The 21799-nt window shown below is 32.8% G+C and overlaps 2 protein-coding genes across 2 annotated transcripts; both read left to right on the top strand.

Moving 5' to 3' along the window:
* The first annotated feature begins 202 nt into the window (after window positions 1-202).
* On the top strand, window positions 203-5415 carry LOC139855681 (uncharacterized). The gene is made up of 10 exons (XM_071844930.1): window positions 203-648; window positions 982-1103; window positions 1841-1888; window positions 2023-2082; window positions 2749-2832; window positions 2959-3063; window positions 3946-4059; window positions 4206-4306; window positions 4582-4693; window positions 5089-5415. The coding sequence occupies exons 1-10, from the start codon at window positions 243-245 to the stop codon at window positions 5215-5217; spliced, it is 1281 nt and encodes a 426-aa protein (XP_071701031.1). The 5' UTR covers window positions 203-242; the 3' UTR covers window positions 5218-5415.
* A 9168-nt stretch (window positions 5416-14583) lies between these two features.
* On the top strand, window positions 14584-15385 carry LOC139855688 (mavicyanin-like). The gene is made up of 2 exons (XM_071844939.1): window positions 14584-14825; window positions 14915-15385. The coding sequence occupies exons 1-2, from the start codon at window positions 14651-14653 to the stop codon at window positions 15301-15303; spliced, it is 564 nt and encodes a 187-aa protein (XP_071701040.1). The 5' UTR covers window positions 14584-14650; the 3' UTR covers window positions 15304-15385.
* The last annotated feature ends 6414 nt before the right edge of the window (window positions 15386-21799 follow it).

The following is a 21799-nucleotide window of genomic DNA, read 5'->3' on the forward strand; positions in this document are numbered from 1 at the left end:
CATCGTTTTGAGAATGTTATTAGGTAGATGTTATTCACTCTGGAGGAGAAATGACTTGTTTTTATTTTCGGATACGGAAAATATTATTGTTTTGAGAATGTTAATTTTAGAATGATTGATTGATTGATATTGTAAATCTCTCTTTCCATAAGGACCAAAAATCTACTTTTTGTGATAGGACGGTTACATGTATAACTTCGGAGCAAAACATATTTCTTGGGAAGAACTAACTGTTCGTATATATGAATGGGCTAATTCAGTCACGCTCCCTGGTCAACTCGGTCGAGTTAATACATCTATCAAAGCCTCACCGTTACAGAAAAAGCTTGCATTTACCGGCCGTCGGATTATTTTTTGGGCAAAATTCAGGCGATATATCAAAAACAACACACACTCTAACACAAAAACACACACTACGCCAATTCACCGTACCTTCAATACTTCACCGCAGATTCACATCCACCTTCCGCCACCGTTATTCAACGGCGATGAATCCGGATTCCGATTCGCCTGATCAGGCGTCAGAATTTGATGATACGATAGCAAAGAATATCGCCGATGACGGAGCTAGCTCTTCGAGCCTTGATGATCGGAGCGTTGTTATTGACGATGAGCAGTATCGCGAAGCGGATGAAAATGAGGCTGAAGGTTTGAATTAATTGATTATATTCGTGTTTTTATTTTATCGTATATATAATATAATTTAAGCGATCTATTGAGAGACCTATCATTGTTGCCTTTACTGATGTCAATAAAAAATGCTGAAGGTTCTGATATGTTTGAATATCTTTATGTTCATATTGTATATATAGCGTTTAGTTGAATATATACTTAATTACGATTTTCTGTTTTCACTAAGCAAATAAAATGATATTCTGAATATGCTGAAGGTTTGAATCTGTTAAAACTGTTTTTTGGTTATAATCATATAACTTTTTGTTCTTACTGAGGAAATTTAACGAAATGGTAAACATGATGAAGGTAAGCAAAGGAAAGTGCTTCCAGAGGAGCTATCACGGAGTGTCGTAACGCTTTCATGCGAATCGTCTGTGGAAGGAGGAATTTGTGATGTTTTTTTGGTCGGAACGGCACATATTTCCATGGTAACTGGATTTATTTTTATGTTAATTTGCTTGATGTATTTATTTATCAACTTGTTCATCAGTTAGCTTTCATCTGTGCATTGCTTTTCTGGCAGCATACTAGCTTCAAATAGAGTTTAATAAGGTCTAATATTTGTATCACCTGCTGTTTAGTTAAACAGAGAAATAAGTAGTGGCGACTCTATGTGTTGATCCGTGGGGTCACGGGACACCGCTAGTGTGAATTTTTTTTTTTTTTTGTAGAAATTATCATTTAAATTGTACCGGACACCACTAAATTTAAGTGTAGGACCCATATATTTTTTGAATTCATAGTTTTTCTTTTAAGATGTATATGACTAACTACTCGGACACTATATATTTTTCGAATTTGTAGTTTTTTTAATGTAAACAACCACTAAAATACTATTCAAATATAATTGGTACTGGGAAAAAAAGTTAGGACCCCATTGAATTCACATCCTAGAATCGCCACTGGAAATAAGAAAAAGGTGATTCTACAATCAAATGAAAACCTATAGTTGTAGGGATTGGGGAATACTGCTTAATCTGCATTTAACGTTTCGACTCTGTTTGTTGGTTGAAAGCTACCATGAAGGAATATGATACATTGATGATTGAGTAGGATAGTTCTGTCCTATCTGGAAAAATGTGCCCAACTTATACAGTTAAGAACCTTTTTTGCTATATAAAGCAATAACTTGTGGATTTTTTTTACTATGTCATTCCTTTTATAGGAGTCTTGCCAAGAAGTTGAAGCTGTAATTAGTTTCTTGAAACCACAGGTGCTTCTCTTAATAAATACTCCGTATTATACTTGATTGATAGATGTACCTCTTTGCAGGTTAGCCACCTGCCGATTTCCTTAAATTATCGATGTCTATTTCTTATTAACTCACTGCAAAGTAATTGAATACAGGTTGTGTTTCTGGAGTTATGCTCAAATCGTGCGGCTATGCTCACTCCTCAGAATCTGAAGGTCCCTGGGTTTATTTATTTATTTATTTATTTATTTATTTTCTATTGCTCTACACATATGGAAGCATGAACAGGAAATTGGGATATGATTTGGATCAGGATATTTGAAACATTAACTGTAGAAATACAATTTATCAAAACATATATCTTGCACTCTGATTGACATTCAAGAAAATTTCTCTTTCTTCAAGTTAGAACTAGGGAAGTGTTATGTTACGGGAACCATACTTTTTTGCTTCATATGACCACATGCCATTTCTTATCAGCATATTGGCTTATCGCAAAAAGTACTTAAGGGATATCTGTTATGATGTATGCTTAATGTAACAGGCTACGCTTTATAGAAATTTAACTTGGCTTTACAAAAAAGAATTCTAGGACTTGATCACTCTGCCTTAAGACCAAGGGTGACAATATGTCGTTTAAATGTTCTAGAGGTTATATATCTTTGTATACATTTCTTAGAGATCAATTGTCATTTAGAAAGTTTGTAGCCAATACTTATACTGGTTGCCAGATTCTTCTCATATTCAATTTGCCCTTTCCCATCGCTTGAAAATATTAATTGGTCATGGTACTTAGTCAACTAGCATTATTACTTTGTAATTAAGACTTCATTTTTCTTTAGATATTAGTTTGCAAATTTACTGAATTTTAGGTTGGGCAGGTACCTACAATGGGAGAAATGTTGGACTTGTGGAAGAAAAATCACAACACATTCGCAATCCTCTACAGCTGGTTTCTGGCTAAGGCATGATATTGTTAAAATAATTTCGCAGAGTTTTGCTTCTTAATATGTCAGCTGATATAATATAAAAAAATTATGATGAATGATTTTATCTTGCATTATACGTGATGCAGATTTTTCTTTTGTCAGGTTGCTAGTAGGCTTGAGGTTTTCCCTGGTAGCGAGTTCCGTGTTGGATATGAAGAGGCCATAAAGTATGGTGGTAAAGTGATTCTTGGTGATCGTCCAGTAAATGTAAGATCGTGGAAGTTTGTTTTTCCCCTCAAATTTAAATATACTTTAGAACCAATACATAAACACTTATCATATGTTCTAATTACTTATATATCCCTTATGATCGTCTCTTCAGGAATATGTTTATTATCTGCCAAAAAATGTAACTGTTTATTTGGTAGAATAATTTTTCTTAAGCTATGTATTGCTACCTAATTAGTCAAGTTGGTTTCTCATCTAGACTTTAATTCGCCTTCCACTTTACTATCATTAGATGATCTGGTAATGATATGGGAATGACTCATCAGCCCTTTTGTTACATTCCGGGTGAGCGGAACATGATCCGACTCATGAAAGGGTATAGCATGGTGACTATACCTGGCAATTGAGACTACTCTCAAATTTGTGTCAAATGGGTCAAGCTTTCGGGTCTTGAAAATAATTAGGTCTGTCAATGTAAACCAAAATTAAAAAATTTGTCCAATGAGTTTTTCTCCAACCTATTGAGTCTTATACAAAATATAAAAGAACGGGTCATGACCCATTTCAACCCAAAACCGTTTTGACCCATTACCCAACCGATGCAAGTCATGCAACCTGACTCGTTTGCCAGGTATAATGGTGACGATGCTTTTCACAGGAGTAATAGGATTGTATGTTTTAAAAAGCGTATTCTTCTAGCAAACTAGTATCATATCGAGAAAAAAAAGCGAAATGATAATAGTGACTGAGTATTAAAGTAACAAACTAGTTATATTTGTAAAGTCGCGCCGGTAAAGACCTTGTATTTCCCCTTTTTATTTTTTAACAGTAGATATTTGATAAGTCTCGGGTCTCAACAACTGCAGTTGATCCAAACTTTACACCATTGCCACTTTTGATGTTTTTGTGACAATTGAACAGATAACATTACGAAGGACATGGTCAAAGATGCCACTATGGCATAAGACAAAGTTGGTATATTCCTTGATGTTCCAATCAATATTTTTACCAAGCTCTACGCGTCTTAATAAAATGGTATGTGATTCCTTTTATATCAGCACTTTCATTTTGGTATCATCTTTTTTCACAACGAATGCTCAAGAAACTGAATACAGTTTAATAACTTGGTTGATTTAATGCTCACATTGTATGTATTCCTTGCATGCATTTCTTTCTATTAGTTGAAGGAACTGGATGACGTGGACATGTTGACTCTCTATATCCAAGAGATGAGCCAGCAATTCCCTACTCTAATGGAAACCCTTGTACATGAAAGAGACCAGTTAGTATCTTTATTTCTATGCATATCAGTGATATCAACTATTTTAGCATTATTGTTGCAAAAATTTATTTCTTTTAATCATTACAATATGCTGATTACCTGCAACGTATGCTTAATAATTAGGCAAAACTTGTCCAGGGTCAACTTGTCCTACCCTTTTAACCATTTATTTAATCTTTACAAGCCACCTGTTTTGCCGCCGACAATATATCTCATATGCAGGTGCTGAAAAAGGTTTCTTATGTTGTATTTTTGTGACGTGGTTTTGCTTGTAGGTACATGTCGTCCAGTTTGCTGAAAGTAGCCCGTGAGCATAGTTCTGTGGTTGCAGTTGTTGGCAAGGGGCACCTTAAGGGAATCAAAAACTATTGGGAAAAGCCTGTTGATGTAAGTTATTTCTTCCCTTGGAACACCTTAAATTCATTGGCCTCTATTTTCGCCAAAATTGAAATTGAAATTTTTGGCTTTTCCTTTTTCTTGTAAAGGATACCTTTGTGTTACTAATTATCACTTATTTTTCAATAATACTCCTAAGAAATAATTCGATTAATATGATTCCACAAGCACATCATTGTTTTTTTCTTCTGTCACTATTGGGTACATTTTGATACATTTGTGATTTGACCCACTTTAGCTTAATATCATAATTGTACAGAGATGAATTCCTAAAATGACTCCGTAATTTAGGGCTTTCATTTGTAGAACTTTTCTTCGCTTTCATTTGTAGAACTTTTCTTTCCTGAGTACCAACTATTTACAACTCTAAATGGTGGTCCATGCAGATGAAGGAGCTCCTGGATTTACCTACAGCAAAACCGAGTATGTCAGTTACAAATGTTCTTTCAACTGTTGGAGTTGCGGCTGCTGGGGTAGCCATCATTTCTGGTATCTATTTCTCCAGCAGGAAATAGTTCGACGACCCACCCTCTTTATACAACTAACTTGGATTTCTAAACTTTGTCTTTTATCGTACTTAAAACTCGAAGCTACAACAAAAAGGTAAAAATACATCAAACAAAAACAACACAGAAACTCATTTTCTTTGTTTTGTGTTTAGTTTGGCTTGTTGACATGAAAATTATAATCTTAGAACTTCTTTAAAGCCTCAACATATGTGCTTGTTTTGCTTGTCCTGAAGTATTGTGTTTCTCTTACTTCCGTTTGCTATATATATAGATCAACACGATCTATATTGAAAATTATTAAAACGTCTAAAAACAGAGTCCACGTTTACTTTAACGTTTACCGAGTTTTGCTTACAAAGTGGCTATATTGAACTAAAGAGAGTTCTTGCTGCATTTGTATGATCCATTGGACATGAAAATCTCATAGTGTAAATAAAATATAATAATCCTTTGTAAGTGTAACATTCCTCTCAAAATAAATCACATTTCACACATTTATCTCACCGTCTAAAGAACCAGTGAATCACCACCACTAATTGCCGTATCAACCATCCATTGTGACCACCTGCTTCCGCTCAACCACTCCCACCAGAGACCACAATCTCGATCCCTAATCCGTATTAGTACTAGCCACTGATGCAAAATGAAAAGTTGGTAAATAGGTCCGAAAGTGCAGAAAGTTATATTAAAGTGACAAAAAAATTTGGACGTGAACTTTATGAGATTCCTTTTTTTTTTTTTTTAATGAGATTCGTGAAGCTAGAACACTAACAATCCTTATCCTTATGATTTATATATACAAGCATTTATCTTGCAATCGTATTTGATCCTTTATGAACATCTCAAAAATTTTTATTTATGAGGTTTATATCAGACACATTGTCAACATATCATAACGTCAACTACTACATCTTTAAATAACATGATACGTTCCATTTCGTATAGAAAGACATACGTCAATAATCTATTTAGTTTGGATCCATAATGAAAAATTGTTATACAGACAAATGTCTGTATGACGCATACTTGAAACCTACTCCGTGTATAATTGAGCTAATTGTTATGTTCGAGTCTCCAATGTACTTCCAGATCAACGTTTGACTACTTATTACAGTATATATCTAATCTGGACCCATGAATGCAATATCAGATGAAAACGTCCAAAATGAATGAATAAGACAATCCAATGAAGTTTATCATCAGAATTTTGTTCAGAATTTGGGAAAAAAAAAATATAAGAAGCAAAAAAGATCATGTTTGAATACAAAAGTCAAATATCTAAAATACCTACCTTTACCAACCAGGGAAAAATGTATCCATTAAAAGCAAAATTGGTTCAAACAGTGGAATAAATCATGATAAATCAATAATTTATTTACTTGTTCAAAATTATTAAACATTACTGTTAATTAAAGGCTATGAGCTACTAATCAAAATTGTTATAAAATATCTAGATTGGATGTTAATTTTATTATTATTATATTCATTGCATAGTATATTTTTTTTTTGTATAAATATGTGTGTTATGAGTTCATAATTTATATACTTTAAAAACATATATAAAACACATACTTCTCTCATATTCTCTCTCTATATACTTATTAGTCTATAATCAAGAACTAGGCCATTAAAGGTAGTTATAAGCCTACTGAATTATAACACGTTATCAGCACGAAGTGTTCCGTATAATCAAGGTTTATCTAAGCAAGCACATGTCACTAATCAAGGTAAGAAATTATCTAACTCTTATTAACTTCACTAACATTTATATTTATGTTATTTAAGTTATATATGGTCGGTTATACCGCCTAAATTATATTTTCTGTAATCTAACTCTTATTAACTTCACTAACACTTATATTTATGTTATTTAAGTTATATATGGTCGGTTATACCGCCTGAATTATATTTTATGTAATCTAACTCTTATTAACTTCACTAACATTTATATTTATGTTAATAAGACCTCATGATTGTACGCAACACGTCATTTGACAACACGGTACTTTATGTATGCAACACGTCATTTGACAACACGGTACCATGGGTCGAGATTAATTCCGATCAATACGAATACGATGGGATCTTTATATGTTATCTAACATTTATGATTACTTATGCAATTAATCATTATTTATTTCATGCATACTAATGTTTATTCTTAAAATTTATTATTTACGTATAATTTCTTATTTTGGTTGATCGTTTATGGTGTCTGCTCCAGAAAGTAAGCTTCAAAGATGAATGGTAGGTAAGGGTTTGTTTGTTTTATGGATCCTGATTATTTTACTCCATATAATTTTTTTTTACCAGTTAAAAAAATGGGGAAAGCAACACGTAGGCTACTAACCCAACTACCCACTTTCAGTGAAGGAACATGTGGTCTAGTAACTTTAAATATCCACTTTCAAAACGACTAAAATAAGGTGTTTCCATAAAAAAAAAAAGAATTCGTGATTTTGATTTTAGATACCAAGTACATGAAGAAATATTGGTATGTAAGGAAGTGGGTGATTTTAGATATAGAGAATGAACCAATGAAAAAGATAAAGAGTAAACATACAGGTGGGTGTTATGTAAATACGTGTCTCACCAATAACCTCTCACTAATAATCTTGTCAACCTAACACTAAGAAAGTAGTTGAATCTCAAAAGAAAGTTACGAGTTCAGAAAGACAAAAGTACTGTTCACCGAGTCAACAAAAATTAAAAAGGGTAATATAGAAGTAATAGTAGAAAAAGATAATCGAAACATTAGTTACTCCGTAATTTCTATTTTAACATGTATAATTTATTAGTATTATTAAATTATGTGATAATTAAATCTAACTTTGGAACCAAGATAGATGTTTAGTTATATGCGAAAGTGTAGGATATGTTACCTAGCTCTATTCGTGACAACAAAATAATTACTCGTATATTTTGAGACATGCATGAGTAAATCAAGGATTTCGATATGTGCAAAATACTAAATTACTAACATGATGCATTTAACTCAGCAGAAAGTTCTTTTTAAACAAAAAGTTTTTTTTTATAATTTACGGGTAACGTAAAAAAAAAAAAGTTTTTTTATGGAACAACAGTCGTTAATTATTACTCGGTTACTTCTCAAATTAAAGTACGGAGTACATTTGTTTATGTTAAAAAAAAAAAAAAACTTTTTCCAAACTTGTCAAATGTTTTGTTAAAAACGTGACCGTTGAAAAAAAAAGGAGGTTGAATAATAAAACTTAAAAAAAAAAAAAAATTTATTTTTTTAAGGGTATGCATCAAAATGGCCCGTTTAATAATGGGGAGTTAAAAATATAGTCAAATTGTTTCAACGAACAAGAGTTCAATTGGATGTCTCTTAAAAAAAAATATATATATATATATATATATATATATATAAAGCTTCTACTATGACTCTATTTCCGGAGAGGGAAGGAAATGAGATCTTTTCAATTTTAAAGGAATGATTGAATGAAAAATATCAACGGCTTCCGTTCCTTTGTTTTCTAATACTAATAAATTAAATCTATTTTCATTTCATTTCTCCTCAATAATTTGGTAAGGCATACTAAATCTTTTGAATATAGGGAGATGGATGAGTGGTTGTAGTACTCCACAAAACCCAAGATATACAAACAAACAAATAATTAACCAAGATTTATTCGATATGCATAGTTTCGGAAATTACAAACCATTATATGTGAAAATAATATTTTCAGATTAATTACATGAATATTGAATGATATGATATGTTTAAACACATTATACTACTCGTATATCACTGTCAAATATTAGAAATCACATCATCTAAAAATTCAAATGAGTCCTTGAACATGGATGCCAATTAAAACATCAGTGAATGCAATTATGCAAACATAATTGGTGTTTAAAAATGGAAATGCAGCGCATATGATAAAAAGCGAATATGATGAAAAGCGCAGCGTATATGATGAAAAGCGCATATGATTAAAAGCGCATATGATGAAAAACACAGTACATATGATTAAAAGCGTATATGGTGAAAATGATATATGATGAAAAAGCACATATGGTGATTTATGAAAGAAAAAAAAAACACACATATGGTGATTAATGGAAAGCACATATGGTGATTAATGAAAAGTATATTGTGAAAAGGAATCACAAATGTTTCTTGAAAGAATTCAAGGTAAGATATATGAATCAATTCATCCATCATGTGAACCATTTTGATATTTCATGGTTCTAATAGACGCATCTAGCAGATGGTCTCATATTTGTATGTTATCAAGCCGTAATATGGCATTTGCAAAGTTTCTTGCACAAATTATTAAATTGAGAACACATTATTCTGATTACACCATTAAAAGGATGAGACTTGATAATGCTGGTGAGTTAACATCTCAAGCATTTAATGATCATTATATATCTACAGGGATTGTTGTTGAACATCCAGTTGCTCATGTGCATACACAAAAATTATTAAATTGAGAACACATTATTCTGATTACACCATTAAAAGGATGAGACTTGATAATGCTGGTGAGTTAACATCTCAAGTATTTAATGATCATTATATATCTACAGGGATTGTTGTTGAACATCCAGTTGCTCATGTGCATACACAAAATTGGTTTAGCTAAATCAATAGATAAACGCTTGCAGCTAATAACTAGACAATGATAATGAGTACAAAACTCTCAATATTTATATGTGGACATGTAAATTTACATGCTGCGACATTAATTCGCATTATACCATGTGGAAGTCATAAATATTTTCACTTACTACTTCATTTTGGCCAAGAGCCAAATATTTTCCACCTTAGAACATTGGTTGTGCAGTGTATGTTCAAATTGTATCACCACAACACAATAAAATGGTTCTTCAAAGAAAGATGGCAATATATTTTGGATATAAAACATCTTCAATCATAAGATATATATTGAACCCATGATGGGTGATATTTTTACAGCACGTTTTTGCTGATTGTCATTTTAATAAAACATTGTTCCCTAGATTAGGGGGAGAAATAAAAAAAAATGATGCTTCATGATGTGAACATCAATTAAGGTATATTGAACTCGCACAAAAGAATGTGAAACGAAAGTTCAAAAATAATGCATATGCAAGAACTTGCAAATTAATTACTTTATGCACTTACAGATATAAAAAAAGGTGACTAAATCATATATACCAGCGATAAATGCTCCAGCTCGAATTGAAATTCCAAAAGTTGGCAATAATGTCACTATTGAGTCTTTGCCACGCATCAAACGTGGAAGATCAATTGGTTCCGAAGATAAAAAATCCTCGAAAAAGAAAATCAGCTGATAATGAGGTAAAAGAAAGTGTTCAAGAAGAACCACAAATCAATATTCCTTCTGCAGAGGATATTGATAAATGAAAATACTAAAATTGCGATAAATTATGCAATATTATGGAACCAAAATGAAATTAAAATCTCTATGAGATATTTTCATATAATGTTACAATGACTTCATGAATAAAGATGATGATCTGGAACTAAAATCTATCATTGAATATACAAAATGGACATGATTGAGCTCAATGAAAAGGAGCAATACGAGCTGAATTAGAATCGCTCGATAAAAAAAAAGTTTTCGGATCAATCGTTATCACTTTTAAAGATGTGAAACGTATGGGATACAAATGAATTTTTATCCGAAAAGAAATGTGCAAATGAAGTTACAAGGCAAAACTAGACTTGTAACTCAATATTTTCCACAAAGACCAGAAATGAATTAGGAGGAAAACTTATCCTCCTGTAATGGATACAATTACTTATTAGATACTTAATAAACCTGGTAGTTATTTAAATGCATCTCATGAATGTTGTTACTACTTATCTGTATGGATCACTTAATAGTGATATATATGAATATACCTAAAGGGTTAAGGTATCATAAGCATCTAATGTAAAACCCAAGGGAATATATTCTATTAAATCACAAAGATTTCTAAATGGGTTTATACAAACGGGACGTATGTGGCATAACCGATTAAATGACTACTTGATAAAAAAAAATGGGTATACTTATAAACTTATTTTGCACGTATGTTTTATAAAAACAATGTTCGGATATCTGATCGTAGTTGTTTATGTCAATGTTCTTAACATCATATGAACAGATAAAGAAATCTATGAAATTATTCAACTTCTAAAGAATTATTTTGAAATAAAAAATCTTGAAAAAACCAAGTATTACCTTGGATTGCAAATTGAGCATATGCCTAATGGTCTACTTGTACATCAAACAACTTATACTGAAAAGATTTTAAAACATTTTCTAAAGATAAAACCAATTGGTTGTTAGATCACTCAATATTGACACTGATCCATTTCATCCCCAAGAAGATCATGAAGATATTAACGGATCAGAAGTTCCATATATTAGTGCAATTGGGACTGTTATGTATCTTACAAATTGTACAAGACCTGACATTTCTTTTGCAGTTAATTTGTTGACAAGGTTCAACTCAGCCCTTACAAAAAGACATTGGAATGGGACAAACACATATTTTGATACCCTTGAGAAACTGCTGATTTAAAATTATTTTATTCTAACGTTTCAAAACAAGATTTGGTTGATTATGTATATGCAGGTCATTCATCAAATCCTCATAAAGATAAATCTCAAACTCGATATGTACTCCTAAATGGAGGTACCACAAAATCATGGCGTTCTTAAAACAAACACTTGTTGCAACATCATCAAATCATGGCGAAGTGATTGCATTATATGAAACTACTCGAAAATGTGTTTGGTTGAGATCAATGACACAAATCATTATTGATTCTTGTGGACTAGAACGCTATAAAAGACTAAAAACTATCTTCACCAACAACTATATATGAAGATAATGCAGCTTGCATAATACAATGAAAGAAGAGTATCAAAAGTGACTGAACAAAATATAAATACTGACGAGGCGCCAAAGCCATAGACGGTCTTAACGGTCATAAGTTTGATGGAAAAGAATGGTATGTTGGTAAGGCTCAGAAAAGACTACAAGGGAATAGGAATTGAAACAAGGGTTTGAGCAAACCATGGAGGAGACTGTAGACAAATCACAGGGGCTAAACTTATACATAAAAGATTTAGATGATACAGTTTCAGATGAAAACCTCAGATTCTTCTTATATACTCAAGATCTCGTAAAAGACAACCAGATTAAAATGAGATACGTTCAATCAACAACTCTGCTGATCTTTATACCAAAGCACTTCCAACCGCTATTTTCAGAACACACGTTCACAATATTGGCATGAGGCAAGTTCAAAAGATGTGACGACTCAGCAATGTCTACTTGAGGGGGAGTCAACTCTATGCTGCACTCTTTTTCCCTTAGCTAAAGTTTTATCCCAATGGGTTTTCTTTAGCAAGGTTTTTAACGAGGCAGTACTAGTTATTCTCTAATAAAATTGTCATCCAAGGGGGAGTGTTATAAAATATCTAGATTGGATGTTAATTTTATTATTATTATATTCATTGCATAGTATATTTTTTTGTGTATAAATATGTGTGTTATGAGTTCATAATTTATATACTTTAAAAACATATATAAAACACATACTTCTCTCATATTCTCTCTCTATATACTTATTAGTCTATAATCAAGAACTAGGCCATTAAAGGTAGTTATAAGCCTACTGAATTATAACAAAAATAACTTTTTCATGTCTCTCAATTATTCTTTTCACTCACGTTCCTAAGCTTGTTAAATTAAATATGATTATTAATATATTTTCAAAACTATCGTTTTGTAGACTAATCAAGAAGTAACATATTTTGATGTATAGAACTCATGTGTTGAACCTTATTAAATACGGAGTACTCCTTATATGTTTTATATTTATTTATATATTATATATTTATTATCAAACTAGATGTCCATAAAACAAAAGATTGTCCTCTTGTCAAATTCTATAGTACAACTGTACAAGAATAACATGATGACTAGGCAATTCCATTAGAAGTACATAAGTACATATGGTTATTCCATTAGAAGTACATATGGTAGAGTACAATTAGTGTGGTACGATTGTAAAATGCCTATGTCTATAAAGTTAACAACTGAAAGGTTTTTTTGGTGTATTACCAACAACAGAAGAATTCCATGAAGAAACGAAAAAAGTAAAGGAAAAACCTATCCATCGACTTGAGGTATATATATTAAAATATAATGTATTATGATGATAAGATATTACTACTAATCTCTATTAAGTTATTTGTACTACATGGTTTCATCCCTCCTTGTTTTGTTCGTGGTCTATGTGCTTTCGTTTTGTCTTTTTAGTTGTCGATCTTCCTTGTATTTGAGCTCAAGTTTTAATCTTATTGTTTGTTGAGCTCGTAAATCCTTTTGTTTATCCGCGAAATACAACAATACAATGAAGCGGTTGGCCTGTGAAAGAACCTGTTATAGCCCAACAAGCACCAAACATATAAGCCATTAGCTCCCAAATTACTCTAAAACCAATTGGTAGTAGAGAGAGACACTCATGAGCTTATATGTTGATCTTGACAATGATCCATTATCGTTGGTGAACTGGGGCGATTAATCCACATTATAATTTTGGTCAACCTGACCAAGGCCAAATCAGGGAGATCTTTTTGATATAAGGCATGATCCATTATCGTTGGCGAACTGGGGCGATTAATTCACATTATAATTTTGGGCTAACAAGGCCAAATCAGGGAGATCTTTTTGATATAAGGCACACACAATGATCCATTATCGTTGGCGAACTGGGGCGATTAATCCACATTATAATTTTGGGCTAACCCGCTCTGATACCACTGAAAGGACCGGTTATAGCCCAACAAGCACCAAACATATAAACCATTAGCTCCCAAATTACTCTAAAACCAATTGGTAGTAAAGAGAGACATTCATGAGCTTATATGTTGATCTTGACATTTATCCCCAATCAATGTGGGATTGGGTTTGCACACAACAGCCTGATCAAGAGGTGCTACCTTTCTGAACCTAACTTTCATGTAATTTGTACGGAATTTGAAATCTTAAATGGCTATTAAGATAACCAAAAAACTAAACCTTCACCAAATATTTCATTATACTAATAGTCTAATACATACTTTATTACATATTTTGATTAGAAATAGTCAACTAAACACGTTCCCACCAGCCAATTCAACAAACATTTTCATATATGACAAGAAAAGTCAACTACTTCATCTTTCATCTACCAAATCAATTCAAGTTTCAACATCACAATGACACCACCTTCCAATCTTATTCAACTAACACCTTTTGAATAATGCAACAATGAAAACTTCACAGAAGATATGGTACATTAAACAATTCAAAAAGAATTTGTTCTTCTCCTGCCTAACTGTCTATAAATTGATAGTTTACGTCCACATAAATATCACACACAAGTACTTTTTAGAAAATCAACTAGTTTTCTCAACTAAAAGCAATGGCTAAAGCGTCGATTATGAGGATACTAACGGTGTTTGTTGCAACAACGATGCTCCTAGATGTAGCTTTGGCAGTGGATCACACTGTCGGATCTCCAGGAGGAAGTTGGGACTTATCGACTAATTTTGGGGTATGGGCTTCGTCTCAAACATTTTCAGTTGGTGACAATTTAGGTACTAAATTTATATTAAATATAACAATTTAGTCTTGCACACAGACTTTTACTATCATAATCTCTAACAGTAGTCTTTAAATGTTGCAGTTTTCCGGTATACATCTAATCATGACGTTCTTGAAGTAACTAAGTCAAACTACGATTCTTGCGGAACCAGCGGTCCTATTTCAACGTCCACCTCTAGCCCTACAACAATCCCACTTACGGCTGCAGGAAAACGGTATTTTATCTGTGGCATACCTGGACATTGTAGCCAAGGAATGAAGGTTGAGATTGATGTTGTATCAGCAGCATCTGGCCCACCTTCAACCCCCACTCCTCCATCCCCGACTCCACCCGCAAACGGGCCAACAACGAGCTCACCACCTCCACCCCCTACCGGTGTGGCTGTAAACCCTCCTTCATCGGCTATAAACCTAAAAATGACTGCTGCTTCTATACTCGGTTTTGGGTTCCTTATGGTGATGCTGTTGTAAATTTAAGATGTGTGTTAAATTTTGTTTGGTTGAATTCTATAAGTTATATCTTACTTGTAATAAAAATGTATCTTTTACTTCATTTGTGCAGTTGTAACATATTTATTTATTTATAAGTAAAATGAGATTATTGATACATGAAAAAGGAAGGGAAATGATGTAGCATCGTTTTAGCCCAACAACAGCTTCAACATATAGGTCCAGTGATTTCTTAGTACTCTAAAACCAAATGGTAAATATGCATCCTAAAATTATGCTAAGGTTGCAATGTGCCATACCAAATTTCCTGCCTTTGACTATTGACCCATGATCTCCCCTAACCAACAAAGATTACCCAAGGTTGACTAACAGTTTGGATGTGATTTGCCCAAATAACATACTACGTATTTCAGTAATTAGAGGTGGGAAAATGGGTGGGATGAGAATTAGTCATTAGCAATTTTTCTGATCAAATTATTAGGCATAGTTAATAGTTAATGTGTTGTTATATAGACTTTTTTCTACGCTGGTCCTTTTATTATATCTCATATTGATAACAACGTTCCTCGGGTTTTTTTTTTTGGCTCTAGAATACTTTGTTTTTCAAATATTGATGCTTCGTCTAAATTCTGTTAAAAATGTCCGTTAACCTTTGACATGTGCCTTGCATGTGAAAGTAAATTCGTCTTTTATTCTTTTCTTCACTAAAAGCGAGGGACCACCGGTGAAAAAACCATACACAGTTCTATAGATGAACACAAGAACCAGAACAACATCACTCCTACTGATATTCTATGCAATCGAATGCTCTTCAGTTTCAAAAGAAGCACCCATATTATAAAGGTCAGCAATTTATTCTCTTTATTCTCTATTAATCACCGGTTTTCTTCTACACCCTTACAATCACAATCAAATAAACCATACGCAGATACACCTTCAATCAACATTTCTAGTATTACAAAATCAATTTTAAATAAAAGTTCCAATCTTTTAGTTAAAACAACCCATCACTTAACCGCTAATGTTACATCTGTTCAAGAATTGCTGCTTAGTGTGTCCTATATAAACCCTAGAGTTATTCGTAAATTGTGGAGAAAAAATGAATGATTTTGCTGAATTGGTTGTGGGTTTTGAATCTAATGTTGGGAAATTGGGGATTGATGCTAAAAAGGTTGGATCTTTATTGGTATTTTCAAGTGGTTCTGTAGAGTTAACAAAAAAGGCATTGTTTTTAAGCATTTTGATCAGTCTTTGTAGATTATGGTGGGGTTGTTGGTTCGGATCGGCTTGTTTAAGGATGCTGAAAGGTTATTCTTTCTTATGGAAAAAGAAGGAATTTTGTTGAATGATTGTAAAGTTTTCAGTAATTTGTGAAGATTTCATACATTCTATGTGTCAAAATCTCGGTGTACAAGAAGCGTTTAAATTGGATTTTGTACATAACAAAATGGATGGATCTTGCAGATTGAATTTTGATTGAATCTTGGTTGGGTTTGATTTAGGGGTTTTGGTAGAGTTTAATTCAGGGATTTTGATAGGGTTTGATTTCGTATAATTTTGATTTGATTAGTGATTTGCGAGTTTATGGTCTAACATTAATAAATGGAGTTTGAAATTGAACAAACTAGAGTTTGGAAGTAATTTAGGCTCTGTTCCCAGTTTTTTTTTTTTAAAGCAAATGAAATGAAAGGAAGGAGAATGAAGGAGAGAGATTTCAAATCCTTCCAATTTGGAAGGAAGAGATGAAGAGTAAAATACTCATCCATTCACTTCTTTTTCTTCCCTATCAAAACTTGGGAATATATTTGTGATTTTGATTTCCTTACAAATCAATTCCCTTCTTCTCAAATAACAGCTCTGGAACAGAGCCTTAGGGATGAAAATGATGGTTAACAGAGTAAATAAAGTAAGTCGATAAATTTATAAATTAAAAATAGAGAAAATTGCGAGGATAGTCTCTGTGGTTTGTAGCACCCAGCATGGATAGACAAAGTTGGTGATTTGGGGTTGGATAGTCATTGTGGTTGAAATGTTGAGCAAGGATAGCCCAAGTGACGTTTTCTGTTTGATTCTTCCGTTAACTCATTGCCATGTGCATTCCACATGAGGGTATTTTGATCTTTATATTATTACATCTGAATATTCCCACCCACCCACCTACTTTTCTTTTAAACCCAGTTAAATTCTATTAGTAGTTCTATATTCATCTTTATCATTAAAAGACCTTTGTAACATCAATTTCAAGAACAACTTCATCACTACCAAAAACATCCAAATCAAACCGTAGAACAAACTTTGCCTATCATTCACTTTGCCTTTTATCTCTATCATCAACCGATTCTAAATTCTCTCATCTAAATTCATCAACCTTCAATCATTACTCTCCTATATCCTACACTAACAAAAAAAAAAAATATATATCATAAATACAAAATTAAATATCAAATGAAATAACCCAGCAAAGAAGAAGCAGTAGCAATATATTTTATTATAGTATAATTTAAGATATGAGATGATAACTAAATCTGATTCATAAATCAATAGCAATACCAAATTAGAATCGAGTGCAAGAACCGAATGTGTTCTTCCACTTGATGAACATCAATCATCACGAACAATTACTTCGTGAACTGAAATCGATTGAAACCGTAGCTATTTGCAACGAATATCATCACCATTGACGGAATCTGTCATAACCCGTCCTTAACCATAAGAACGCGTTAGATAACGTATGATTTCATTGCGAGGTATTGACCTCTATATGAGACATTTTTAAAAGAAAAACTGCATATATTATACATTACAAACCACAACCATTATTTTTGTTACAAGCTTAAGATAATAAAAAGAAGATTAACGTTTAGCGATAATCTTCGACTTACAAACTTTACAAATGATGACAACAACACGGTTTCTAGCATATTTTACAATACAACATCTCGGATATGCAGTTTTATTTTTGACACAAACATGCGTACGCAAGATCCTGGTTAGATCCAACATGATGCAGCGGAAGCTTTAGAAATCACCTGAGAATAGACATGTTTTAAAAAGGTCAACATAAAGTTGGTGAGATATAGGTTTAATGCCGGCAGCAATATATATATAGACCACAAGATTTCGTATATAAACAGTTTAATAAAAGTATTCTAAGTGGTTGAGCACTTGGTAACCATACTTAACATTTAATCACGTCGCATATTCCCTTTAATATGAAATCTTACTACACCGTACCAAGTGTAGTCACAAAACGAAGTACTGTGCAACCGTTGAATACTGGTCGTCCAGTCCGGTTGGGGTTGTCAGGCCCGATAGATCTATCAACAGGATTCGCGTTTACAATACCGCTGTAAATATTAGTTACCAAGCTACAGGGAAGTATGCCAGTGGTACAACTCAACGTAGAATATATTTTTCAGTTACATGTGTCCATAACGTAAAACATAAAATACATGTATTCTCATCCCGAAATATTTAGAGTTTAAAAGTGGGACTATATACTCACGGTTGTCTTTGAAGATAAAGATAATTGACTTGGTCTCCCGGTTGATATCACGGACCTATCCATATATAATATATCAATATGTTTTCATTTTAAACAAACGTTACATATATATATATACTTGTTATACTTTTAATACTTTGAATATTTCCTTAGTCCGAAGTTAGCTGTCCGAGGTTAGCAATTCAATTTTAATGGTTCATTTTTTTTTTTAGATGTTTAATATACCCGCAATAAATAAAACCCCCAACGAAATAAATAAAACCCCATCGTATATGTATTGGTCGAGATTAATCTTGACCCATGGTACCGGTGTTGTCAAATGACGTGTTGCGTACATAAAGTACCGGTGTTGTCAAATGACGTGTTGCGTACGATCATGGGATCTTATGATTAATCTTCTCGTGTTGTTTACGGGTGATCCTGAACCATATAAAATTGAATTATAAGTACATATATATAAAATATCATGTTATCTTAGAAATATGTGATTTATATCATTTTTTTCCAATTGATCCCGTAGTTGAAATGATCTAGGATAACCAATTTTGTTTCGGTCATAGTTTCTTCGTTACAAATCCGTTTTCGTTGATTCAAATTGCCATCTTCTTGGATCGAGTTCTTCTTTAAGACTATGAACTGTAAATACCTTGGTTTGTATTCAAAATCATACGGCATAAGTGAAACATTAGTGAAACATATGAAGTTAAACATTTTTGTTACAACAAAATCATTTAATGACCATTTTTCTAAAAATACTTATACTTTGAAAAACCAAGTTTTACCTTGTTAAATTAGCATATACATAAGTTATATTACAGGTCTTGAAGTATTTTAAAAGTTAAGTTAGAAGGATCTATTTAGTTTGCAAACAAGTTTGAAAACATTCAAACTATGTTCTTGTTGTTAAACTTTTGTACCACAAAATAAGATAGCTATATATATATGAATCGAATAAGGTTATGAACATAGATTCTACCTCAAGTTCCTTGGATAAGTTTGCTGTAAAAGAGGAGTAAGAAGCTAGAATCAAAAGGGTACTAGAGGTGGATGAAAGATTGGAAGTAAGTTGATGTTCTTGGAGGGTTTTCTTGAAGTGTTTTTGTATGGTTTTCTTATGGTGTTTTAGTATGGTTTTTGAAGCTAGATCTTCTTGGAATCTTTGCTGAATTGATTAAGGGTTTTAAGGCTTCAAAGTATGTGTGTGTTTTGCTAGAGAATTTAAGGTAAAATGAATCAAAAATGCTCTTGTATTTAAGCTACAAAAAAACGTGTTTCATGGGGTATCCATGACAAGATTTCAAGTTGTTCTTTTGTGTAATTAGTCAATAAGCTTCCAAAATCAATTACCTAGCCCTCATGGCATGAATAATGGCTGGTTAGGTGGTGATTTTGATGTGTATTTACTATTAGTAAATACGTATAGGAGCTTGGTATGATACGAGTACAAATACTCTAGGTATACGTATAGAAATTTTGTGAAAAATGGAATGAGGATTCAAATATAGCTATCTTTTGTGAATACACTTATATGGTTTTATGTATTTAAGTCTTTAAAAGTGATTAAATACATTACTTATACAATATATGTATAAACATTATATGTCTTAAGTATTTATGTCAAATAACGTTACGTATAGTTATCGTTTTGAAAACTTAAGTTAGTAGTTTCAAAATACACATATAACTTGTTGTTATTAATATAAAATGAGATATTAAAACATTCTTTAATCATGTTAAATATGTATATATACATATATATACACAAACGTATAATTATCATATATTGTATAGTTCGTGATATCATCGGTCAAACTAGACGGTCAAACGTTGTGTAAAACTCTTTTCGGAAATATAAATCTCGACAATTTGGATTGCTTATCATGTTGGCAAGGTTTAATTTATGTAAATATTAATCTTATAAGTATAGAATGATCGAAAAAGTGCGGGTCGTTACATTACCTCCCCGTTAAATAAATTTCGTCCCGAAATTTTAAAATTGTACCTATTTTGCGTCATCGAGAAACAAATGCGGATACTTTCGTTTCATCTGATCCTCTCGTTCCCAAGTAAACTCGGGACCTCTTCTAGCATTCCAACGAACCTTAACAATCGGTATATTGCTCTGTTTGAGCTGTTTAACTTCACGGTCCATGATTTCAATTGGTTCTTCGACGAATTGTAGTTTCTCGTCGACATGGATTTCTTCAAGAGGAATGGTGAGGTCTTCCTTTGCAAGACACTTCTTAAGGTTTGAGACGTGAAAGGTATTGTGTACTCCGGCGAGTTGTTGCGGTAACTCGAGTCGATAAGCTACCGGTCCAATGCGTTCGATGATCTTGAACGGGCCTACATACCTTGGGTTTAGTTTTCCCCTTTTTCCAAAACGTATTACACCTTTCCAAGGTGACACCTTTAACATAACCATGTCACCGATCTGAAACTCTAATGGTTTCCTTCGAACATCGGCGTAGCTCTTTTGGCGACTACGGGCTGTTTTCAATCTCTCCTTGATTTGTACTATCTTCTCAGTCGTTTCGTGTATGATCTCGGGACCAGTTAATTGTCGATCTCCTACTTCATTCCAACAAATAGGAGATCTACACTTCCTTCCGTACAATGCTTCGAATGGCGCAGCTTTAATGCTCGCATGATAACTATTATTATACGAGAATTCTGCTAACGGTAGATATTTATCCCATCCGTTTCCAAAATCGATCACACATGCCCTGAGCATGTCTTCGAGAGTCTGAATCGTTCTCTCACTCTGTCCATCGGTTTGTGGATGATATGCGGTACTCATATCCAAACGAGTTCCTAGTGCCTCCTGTAGTGATTGCCAAAACTTTGAGGTAAATCTACTATCACGATCGGATATAATGGAAATAGGTATCCCATGCCTTGAAACAACTTCCTTTATATACAATCGTAATAGTTTCTCCATTCTATCTGTTTCCTTTATAGGCAAGAAATGTGCAGACTTGGTGAGACGATCAACAATCACCCAAATGGTGT

This window comes from Rutidosis leptorrhynchoides, chromosome 1, assembly GCF_046630445.1.
Source record: "Rutidosis leptorrhynchoides isolate AG116_Rl617_1_P2 chromosome 1, CSIRO_AGI_Rlap_v1, whole genome shotgun sequence".
NCBI lineage: Eukaryota > Viridiplantae > Streptophyta > Magnoliopsida > Asterales > Asteraceae > Rutidosis > Rutidosis leptorrhynchoides.

Bases quoted from the DNA above. Each gene is read 5' to 3' on its own strand.
- LOC139855681 (XM_071844930.1), top strand. From the start codon at position 243: ATGAATGGGCTAATTCAGTCACGCTCCCTGGTCAACTCGGTCGAGTTA. The intron at 2,833-2,958 runs GCATGATATTGT...TTCTTTTGTCAG, and splicing joins ACAGCTGGTTTCTGGCTAAG to GTTGCTAGTAGGCTTGAGGT. The intron at 4,307-4,581 runs GTTAGTATCTTT...TTTTGCTTGTAG, and splicing joins CTTGTACATGAAAGAGACCA to GTACATGTCGTCCAGTTTGC.
- LOC139855688 (XM_071844939.1), top strand. From the start codon at position 14,651: ATGGCTAAAGCGTCGATTATGAGGATACTAACGGTGTTTGTTGCAACA. The intron at 14,826-14,914 runs GTACTAAATTTA...TAAATGTTGCAG, and splicing joins TTCAGTTGGTGACAATTTAG to TTTTCCGGTATACATCTAAT.